The sequence below is a fragment of the Notothenia coriiceps genome, unplaced genomic scaffold (genome assembly GCF_000735185.1).
Source record: "Notothenia coriiceps isolate Sejong01 unplaced genomic scaffold, NC01 NC01_scaffold00003825, whole genome shotgun sequence".
Lineage (NCBI taxonomy): Eukaryota > Metazoa > Chordata > Actinopteri > Perciformes > Nototheniidae > Notothenia > Notothenia coriiceps.
In genome coordinates this window covers 10,540-20,703 of record NW_011336526.1, presented here as the reverse complement: position 1 = coordinate 20,703, position 10,164 = coordinate 10,540, and the positions used below count along the sequence as shown (strand labels likewise).

Here is a 10,164-nt window from a genome sequence, read left to right as displayed (position 1 = left end):
ATGAACACATATGGAATTATCTAGTAAACAAACGAATGTTAAAAAATCCAGAATATGATTTATATTTTGCTGGCTCCTGCAGAATGCTGTGGTAGCCATGCTGGCTAAGTGTGCCTTGAATTCAGAATACATCACCAACAGCCAGTGTCACCAGCCGAGCCCCCCCACACCATCACACTTCCTCCTCCATGCTTCATGGTGGGAACCACACATGCAGAAACCATCCACTCACCTTCTCTGCGTCTCACAAGGACACGGCGGTTGGAACCAAAAATCGCAAATTTGGACTCATCAGACCAAAGTACAGATTTCCACTGGTCTAATGTCCAATCCTTGTGTTTCTTGGCGTCAAAGTGTGCAAAACTGTCATCAAGGCAAAAGGGGGCTACTTTGAAGAATATAAAATATAAATCATATTCTGGATTTTTAAAACTTTTTTGTTTACTACTAGATCATTCCATATGTGTTCTTTTATAGTTTTGATGTCTTCAGTATTTAAAAAAATTAAATAAATAAAAAACTTCGAATTTGAATGTGTGTCCACATTTTTGACTGACAGTGTACATGGAATAAGATAAACAAGAACAGAATGTAAAATTAAATACCGTACAGTGAAATTAGTTAATTGTTATAAGAAATACATTGTAAGGTGCAAACCATAGACTGTAGGTGCAAACAGATGTATGTCTGAAGGCACTTCAAAGAGCAAAGGCACTTAATAGTATGACACTACCTCATACTGTCTAATGTGAAATACTCTGGCAAAGTAGAAGTGTCTTAAAAGATGGATAGGAGGCTTATATTAATAAATGTAGGCTATTTATTTGAGGTTACATGCTGCCAGCTCTAGTCCTGTGCAGAAACGTTGGCAATATCTTTTATTTTGAAAAACCAATGACAGGAAGTTGTTGTTGACAGGGAATCACTTCGTTGTCGGGCTCTCCAGCTAGCTCATTAGCTGGTTAGCTTAATCAACCAAAAATACAGCTTTTACTGGAAAGCAGAGGCCCAGGTGAGGTTGCTTGTCCAACTTGGTACGGTTTTCCAAAAACATTTTAAGTCGTGTGTTTTACTGTCTTCAATAGCTGGTGTGGTTTCCGGCAACATATAAGACAACGACGTTAGCAGGCTAGCAAAGTATTCTAGGTAAATATAGGGCATTGTATTTTCTTCGAATAATTCATATCGTGCTTGTCATTGAAACAGGGCTTACGGTTGGTTAAATAATCATACGTGGTGTCTTTTTGTTGTATAATTGGCATTCTTGTACCACAGAGGACAGGGAGATTAGTCCGAAGAGAAGCTTTAGCTTGCAACTCTTGTTGCTAGGCAACAGAACTCTCCACTGGGGTAAAGCCTGTAATTTCATTAGTGTGGCAACATCACGCATTTCACTTGGTCATATACAAGATACTTTTCCCATGTGCTTAATTTTCCAATTTACTATCCAAAAAGAGCGTAAATAATATTGTATTTCGCTGTAGCCATATGTGTCTGCTTTACTGCTCTCATATAGGGATATACAGTAGGCATCATGTTGGTCCCTATATTCACATTGAAGCTGAACCACAAGATTAACCCTCGCATGGTGACTGTTGGGAAATTTGATGGAGTCCACCCATGCCTCACTGCAGCAACACAGGCTGGAAAGGTAAATAAAATAACATGTGCACTATTCCAACATAACTTTTTGGAGCTTAGCATGGTTGTTGTCTTAAGTGCTTAATATTTCCTGAGGGATTTATTTGCATATCCCATGTTTGTTGTGACCATGTTCTCCCCTACCTTACAGTCCTTTCCCACATATTTGTTGGACTTACCAGTCATTACCTCACTCTTTTAATACATACTATGCCATACTTATGTTTTCACTTCATGCCCTTAATTCTCCCTGTTTCCCTTTGGAAGGTTTTCATCCATAACCCTCACGCTCGTGGTCAGAGACCTGTTGCCCACCGACTGAGCCAGAGCACACAAGACTCTGACATCTCACTCCTCAACATTAACCAGGCAGTCACTTGTCTGACGGCTGGAACGCTTGGACCAAACTTGACAGGGGACACACTGTTGGTGGGCTCCCTGACCAACCTGCTGGCATATGATGTCCATGACAATGCTGATATATTCTACAGAGAGGTAAGATATATACATGTAGTTGTAGGCCTTACCAGGAATGGAGTCTTGAAACAATGAAATAATTGCAGCATATAGGTAATCAGAGGTTGTTGATTTTTGTGTAACATTTCCGATTGCCCTTAATTCATCAGTTTTATCCTCTTTTTGCTGATGTAGGTGTCACTCTATAAGAAGTTATAGTAAACTCTAGTAAAGATATCTCCCCTTTGAGGCTAGGAGAGATTATGATTGGCTGTCAGCGTTTTTGTGTGGCACAGCTGCAGCTACTTTTTCACTGTTTGCTTATTATTATTTATATTATAACAACTCAACTAATAAGTTGATAGATCATAGTGCTTCACAAAATGTGTTGTAGCATTTGCAAAGTACTGAATGGTAAATGATGTACACTCTGGACCACTACTAATTTATACAGCAGAGGATTAGGACCAAATGTAAAGATGTGTTTGAGTTCTTAGAAAAAAGTCAGAATTCTTCAATTTAATCCAGTGTTTTCCCCGTTTTAAAAAAATCGCTTATTTGTCATCAGTATGGATGCTCACATAGTTATATTGTATTTAGAGTTATTCATATAGAGCCCCGAATGTAGGGATGTTTGAAAAAAGCTGATGCACTTAAGGGGTTAATCTATTTGTGACTTTTTGGGGGATTTAGCTGATGCTGATGGAGTGAAAACGTGTGTGTGTGTGTGTGTGTGTGTGTGTGTGTGTGTGTGTGTGTGTGTGTGTGTGTGTGTGTGTGTGTGTGTGTGTGTGTGTGTGTGTGTGTGTGTGACGGATGGGGCCAATGCTATCGTGTTGGGAAAGCTCGGGGACATCCCGAATCCTCTTGCCATCATAGGCGGGAACTGCGCCTTACAAGGCTTTGACTATGTGGGCAATGATCGCTTCTGGACAGTAAGCAACATTTCAACATGGGGATACAATACAGATCTGTCAAGAAATTGGTATTGTTAAAAAGCAATATAACACAGAACAAATGACACTGTTACTTTAGCTACAGTATATGTCTGCATACCCAACCATTTTCTAGCTATCTTGTCAGTTAAGATTGTTTGACTTATTTATTTGAAGAAGACACAAGCAGACAATTAAATTGACTATTTACTGTCCCTGTTGAGAAAACAATTTCTTGGCTGAAATAACTTAATAAATGTATTCATCAAGTGTCTTGTTTTTAGGTAACAGGAGATAATGTCAGATCTCTGGTGCTCTGTGACTTCACTGGGGATGGGAAAAATGAGGTAAGTCCTGACTGTCTGGCAGCACTGTGAAGTCGCTGGGTTTGCGTCCTGGAGGCTTTGAAGCTTTATTCATAATATTTTTATTTTCAAATTCCAAGGTCAACATTTGAATGCTGCACACCTTTTTTTCAGTGTCTTTTCATGTCTTTTCAAGCAGGTATTTCTGTTCAGATTAGACCATGCTAATATTATAAAATGTATGGTACTGGATTCTAAGTATGGCAGCGTACGTGTCTTTCTGACTCTTGATATCCAAACATATTCAAATTTCCAATAACAAAAGAATATGTTGAATCTAAAAGTCAAAATTAAAAGAAAAGATACTAGATAGATAGATAGATAGATAGATAGATGGATAGATAGAAGGATACAGTAGATAGATAGATAGTTTTCATTAAAAAAACTTAAAAGAAGCTTAGGGAGTAAAGAGACATTTGTTACAGCCCTTGTGACTAAACTGTAGATATTAATTATATGAAAGATTAAATCGTATTGATATGATCATTTATTGTTTTGAAGGAGAATTAAGTCAGGCATTGTGCATTATGTTTACAGCTCCTGGTAGGATCAGATGATTTTGACATCAGGGTGTTCAAAGAGGATGAGCTTGTGGCTGAAATGACTGAAAATGAGGTAAATGGATGCAACACATTTCCCTCTTCAATACTCACAAAAGTATGTTTTTAAAAACTTTAAATTATGTTTTTGTGGGAGAGTATATCATTTGAACTAATATATGCACTATATTTACTCATATCTTAGTTATTATCTTATCTGTTTTGTGCTGAAGAAAAGTAATGTTTTTGACTCAATAAGTTGTCCCTCTCTCCTTGTACAGACTGTAACATCACTGTGCTATATGCATGGCAGCAGGTTTGGCTATGCCCTGGCTAATGGCACTGTGGGAGTTTATGACCGCACCGCCCACTACTGGAGGATTAAGGTACTCATTTACGAAAATGCTGTCTTGGACAAGAGGGGATTCACATCACACTCTCCCTCAGCAGGCTTGATTCCTTTTTCTTTTTTTTCTGTTATTGTAAAAATTATAATTTCCTCAAGTATTTGAGCCTGCAAGAGCTTAATAGTTAATCAATTATCTTAAATCGTTTTAAAGGGACATTCCCCAAGATCAAATCTAATATATTTTTCTGCCTACCTCAAGTGTGATTTATCAATCAAGATTGTTGCAGACTGTTGGAAATATGGTCCAAAGAGATCTGCTTTCTCTAAATATAATGCAACAAAATGACACTATATGATATGTCTCTTTCCAAAACCTGACTCAAGTAATCCTTGGTGGGAGTATTTTCCTGTAAGAACTAAGATAAGATAAGATTGACCTTTATTAATCCCCATAGGACATTTCAGGAGTATAAAACAGCAAGAGAGTGAAAGAGAGGACAGTACAGAGTCACACAAATGCAATAAAAATAACATTATATAAGTAACTGTTAAAACAATATATCACCACATGGTAAAACATTGGTAATTTGAATGAACATAAATACATATTTGAGTTTGGATTGTTAAATATATTTAATGTATGTGTGCAGATATGAGTGCAGGTCAAAGTCATTTGTACAAACAGTACGGGTTACTTTTCATGGGTTACGTGGTTAACTGATGGCTACAGGCACAAAGACAGTCCGAGACGCTTTGTGCTGTGACGATGAGGGATGAGATGGGGACTATTTTATTTATGTGGGACTACACCTGCCAAAGAATGGGCAAAAGCCTTTTGCTCAGGAGTAGATGTACACTTCCTTCAGCGTAGTAATACGGTTGGTAGGAGAAATTCTCTAGAAAAAAAATAGTTCTAGTAGTATCAAACGCTATGCATCTCACACATTTAGTTATATCAATAGCAATACATGTAAATGGGAAAATATGTACCTTCTGTACTTTTGATAATGTGTCTCCATTTGCTTTTCTTTCATGTGTTATTCTCTACCAATCAGTCTAAGAATCATGCAATGAGCATCCATGCGTTTGACCTGAATGCTGATGGTGTGGTGGAGCTCATCACTGGCTGGTCCAATGGAAAGGTCAGCACACAACCCAGCAGGCCTATCATTTAGAAAACAACCAATCAAACTTCAGAAATCTCATTTGTATTTAGATTTTTGTGGGTACAACAAGTCGTTTATTTCCGCAGTATCTCTCATTAATCTTCAGTCTTTCATCAAATCCCCCTTTTTATGTCAGATTGACGCTCGTAGCGAACGCACAGGCGAGGTCATTTTCAAAGACAACTTCTCATCTTCTGTGGCCGGAGTGGTGGAGGGGGACTACAGGTTGGATGGACAGAAACAACTCATCTGCACCTCCATAGAGGGAGAGGGTATGTCGGCCTGCCATTATCTCACTAACTAAAAAGGATATATTTGTTTTGTGGTTAAGGATTTTATAAACATTGTAGTCTTGCATTTTCACCTAAGTACAATGGAGATGTATTGAGTTTAATTTGTGATGCTTTTGTGATTTTCTAAATGTGTCTTTAATGCTCTCAGCAAATCCCTTAAAAAATAACACCATTCCTGTCTGCCTCAGCTGTGCTTTAAGCCTTATTCAGGCAAAGCATGCAACCAATCGAACATGATCGGGGAGAAATGAACAATTAAAGGGGTCCTATTAGGCTTTTGTGGGTTTTCCCTTTCCTGTAGTGTGTTATATAGGTTTGTGTGCATGTAAATGGTCTGCAAAGGCTAACATCTCAAAGTTTCTCTCCCACACTCCTGCCCACCCCAAACTGCCTGAAATCAAGCCCCCAGGAAGTGCGCCGGACTCTGATGAAAATATTCGTTGTGTCCAAACGGCGGTACTACAATTTCCGTGTCAGTTCGTGACGTCACTGGGCCCAGAAAGACTTCTTCCCATTGACTAACATTGGGAAAGAGACGTCTGTAAATCAGCGGATATATTTTTTTTTAACGAAACTACCCAGTATGAACTATTTTATAGCCCTTATTATAATCATTAGGTCCTTCAAGTTGTAAAATGAACTAAAAGCCGAATCTAGATTTATTTTCTTTCTCCATTCATTCTTTCTGAGCCGAAGAGTGGGAGCTCCGGGGGCGGGGCTTAAGGGGCGCATGCTCTGTGAGCGCACATACGGGTTCTTCTGCTCTCAAAAGTTTTGTCCTCAAAAGTTTTGTCCTCATGCGCCAATGAGCAGCTCTCATAGGAAAGAACGAGACCCTGTCTCCCACGCTGTATCCAGTTCTTAATATACATCCATGCCTGAAATGCCTCCAGTGGACTCATTTGTTTACTTCTGGGAAATAGTGACATCACTTTTTAACACTCAGTTTCTACTGACTAACGCTCCAACATATTGTACGTGGCTTAGGGGCGGGGAATCTCTAAGCGGTTCACCTTTCACAACAGAGCCGGCCAGCTAACCGATCAGAGCAGACCGGGCTCTGGTTTCAGACAGAGGGTGAAAAGAGGTGCTGCAGCACAGGCAGTATGAGACAAATAAAGAGCTTTTTGAACATTAAAGCCTGTAATCATGTCACAGTAGAGGTACAAAATACAAATAGGAACCTGAAAATGACTCTCATGAAAGTCCTTAGTGTAATAAATGTGTGTATCTTGTAGTGCGAGGCTACCTGCCAGCGAGCAAAGACCTTAAAGGGAATCTGATGGACACCAGTGCTGAACAGGACCTCATTAGAGAGCTCAGCCAACGCAGACAGAATCTGTTGCTGGAGCTACGCAACTATGAAGAGAATGCCAAGGTACATATATTTATTCTATACTTTTTTTTTGTTATTTGTCTTTTAAGTTTTATTTGTCTACATTGTACAAAGAGCGTAGAAATGGGGAATAGTATTTGGTTGGATTAAAGAAGGTGTTATTGAAATGGGCAACATGTAGATTTACATTTACGTGACAACATGTGTTATAAATGATAGCAGATTATTTTCAGATTATCTTTAATTGAACTGAAGTTACTGATACATTTCTTGATTGATACCCTCAAATACTTAACTTTTAACTCAACATTTCTAATTCAAAGAAAAAACACAAAATGCATTGTTTATTCGCTTACATGTATGCATTAGAACATGAAAAATTATTCTTACATAAATAACAGACAATGTGATAAAGAGCTGCAAAAAACCTTTTGCAGGGTTAGGGTTTCTTCACCACTCTCCAGTGTATGCCTTAATCCATTAGAAAATACCAAAAAAAACAATGCAATATAGAGAAAGATAAGATCTCACACACTAGCAGAAATAAAATAAAAAGTAGAAAAAATAACTATTAACGGGAGGTTTACATAAATAATCCATTAAAATAGCATTGTGCAGATAAAAACAAACCTTTTAACAACCTTCTTGAATATTAAAATATGAGAGTATTCCATATCACCAAACCTCAGTAAAACCAAATTGTTATGAAGATGTGTAACAGACAGTACATTTCAGAATCATTTGAAGTAGGATAATTGTGTAATTATTGATTGTACCGAAACGATTATTCGTATTACTTTCATATTTTGGCCACATCAGGGATAGCAGTCTGATTTCACATTTGGCTGCATATTCTTTTATAAATATGCTAACATCCACACAAACTGTACCATTGTTTCAGGGTGTGTCAGAGACAAACAGTGGGGTGGGCGTCATACCTGCCAACACTCAGCTCCAGACGGCGCTCTCGGTACGACCTGCTACAGAGACACAGAAGGCTCATGTAGAGCTCAGCATTTCAACACCAAATGGTACAGTGTTTTAGCACTTAAGCTGAGAAACTCAAGCTTGTTTAAGGGCTGAGTAAATACAAAGTCCCGGGTCCCTGATCCTCTTTTGTGTCTTCTCCAGAAACCATCATCCGTGCAGTGCTCATCTTCGCTGAGGGGATATTTGAGGGCGAGAGTCACGTCGTCCACCCCAGCGCCCAGAATTTGTCCGGCTGTGTCCGAGTCCCCATTGTCCCCCCAAAAGATATACCAGTGGATCTGCACATTAAAGCTTTTGTTGGAGGGAAAACTAGGTAGGATGTGTGAGTGTGTAAAGTGTGTTTGCTTTGGAGTATCAGTATAATGAACTGAGGTTACCTACTGTAACCCCAGCTTCTATGAGTAAATGGCGCATCCCTCTAAGGCTATCGCTATTGGGTAAACCCCCTGCGCCCCCGCGCAGCACTGAAACACTTGTAGTCCACGCCCACCCTCGGGCCTCTTTCCGGTATAAATAGGAAGGAGGCCCGGCAATCTGCTCCCATACCAAATAACTTTTCTTCAGCTATTCGTAGAGCCAGTGGGGCCCAGCGCTTAGAGGGCTGCGCCATTTACTCATAGAAGCTGGGGTTACAGTAGGTAACCTCAGTTCTATTTCGTATATGGCTTCGCCCTCTAAGGCTATCGCTATTGGGTTAAGGGCGAAGCATGATGTAGTCTGCGCCCCACTGGGTCCGCCCGGCACTAGAAGCACAGACATACCTGCTCAATAACACCCCATGCCTGTTGTGCCATGCGTAATGGCGCATCACCGTCCCTGGAACATAGCAAAACATGCCTATCTTCCCGACGGGGTGAAGGCTGGGAACAATACATACCGGCCGCTGTGAGAAAGTAGAGACGAAGGTCCCACCTTGTGCAGCGATCATAGAGGGGGAACAGCAGCTCTCTGCGTGTCAGACAGGTAGGAGAGCGCCCAGCTGGATCCCTGACGTCACTCACTCTGACCAGGCACTCCGTACAAAGTGTGTCAGAGGAAAAAGGAACATCCCTCCTATAAGAGGGGAAAAGGGCCGCTCTCCGCGTGCCGAGAGGCAGGAGAGAGGCGCACAGCTGGCTCCCTGACGTCACTCACTCCGACAGGACACCCCGTACAGGGTGTGTCAGAGAGGAATGGGAGACATACCTCAATAAAAATAGAATAAACGAACAGGGGGAAGAGCAAGATGCAGCAGTGCAAATATCTTCCACTCCACATTCCTCCGTGCAAAGCCGTGGAGGAGGAAATTCCTCTGGTGGAGTGTGCATTGATGTTCTCCGGGGGCTCCACCCCAGAGGAGACATGCCTGTGACACAGCCTCACATAACCTGTGTGACAGCCGTTGTGCAGACAGAGGTTGCCCGATCGAGCGCTCTCAGTAGTGCACAAACAGGCGCTGAGAATGGCGCAAGGCAGCCGTGCGCGCCACATAGCAGGACAGCGCGCGCACCGGACAGAGGAGATTTAGAAAAATAGCGGGGGTAAAAACCGCGCAAGACACTGTTCCTGGGATGACAGGAGTGTTTATTGTATCCCATAGAACTGCTGGGGGGAGAGGGTTCTCTGTGATGTGCTGTAATGGTCGTCATGGTGACGAGCCACGCCATTGCCCTCGCCGCCGCTGCCCGTGAGGCGAAAGGGCTGCGAGGAAGCCTCCACACGCTGCGTTTCACTCCGGCTTTCATCATGAGGCGTGTACACGCTCAGGGGATGAGTGGAGGTGTGTGCAGTGCTGTCCACATGAGGCGTTATAACGGCGCTCATGGGTTATTATGACCGTGTGTAGGAGGCGTATCTCGGACAGAGGAATGCCGCGAGCTCTGCAGGTTATTAACCGATAGGTTAAAACCAGCAGGCTTCTGCAGCGAGCCCTGCTGTCTACTTAATCAACAGATTCGTGGCAGCCGGCTTAATTACAGCTCTGCTTCCTCGGAGGCTCTCGCGGAGCAGACCAGGAGCGGGGGAGCCTCACTCCCCTTTGACTCGCCGCCGGGAGACCCTGTCTCTGGGGTGGCGGGGGAGCGGAGACGTGGGACGGAGCCCCTGCAGCCGCCG

The 10,164-nt window shown here is 41.7% G+C and overlaps 1 protein-coding gene across 1 annotated transcript in view; it reads left to right on the top strand.

The window, feature by feature from the left end:
• The first annotated feature begins 919 nt into the window (after positions 1 to 919).
• The window catches only part of bbs2 (Bardet-Biedl syndrome 2), a 14,538-nt gene continuing 5,293 nt past the window's right edge, over positions 920 to 10,164 (top strand). Inside the window, exons 1-12 of the mRNA XM_010766880.1 lie at positions 920 to 1,012; positions 1,517 to 1,651; positions 1,909 to 2,136; positions 2,907 to 3,032; positions 3,317 to 3,379; positions 3,935 to 4,012; positions 4,218 to 4,322; positions 5,341 to 5,427; positions 5,588 to 5,723; positions 6,983 to 7,122; positions 7,982 to 8,111; positions 8,212 to 8,383. Of these exons, the coding sequence (XP_010765182.1) occupies positions 1,535 to 1,651; positions 1,909 to 2,136; positions 2,907 to 3,032; positions 3,317 to 3,379; positions 3,935 to 4,012; positions 4,218 to 4,322; positions 5,341 to 5,427; positions 5,588 to 5,723; positions 6,983 to 7,122; positions 7,982 to 8,111; positions 8,212 to 8,383 (1,382 nt within the window). The 5' untranslated portion in view covers positions 920 to 1,012; positions 1,517 to 1,534. The remainder of the gene's footprint in view (positions 1,013 to 1,516; positions 1,652 to 1,908; positions 2,137 to 2,906; positions 3,033 to 3,316; positions 3,380 to 3,934; positions 4,013 to 4,217; positions 4,323 to 5,340; positions 5,428 to 5,587; positions 5,724 to 6,982; positions 7,123 to 7,981; positions 8,112 to 8,211; positions 8,384 to 10,164) is intronic.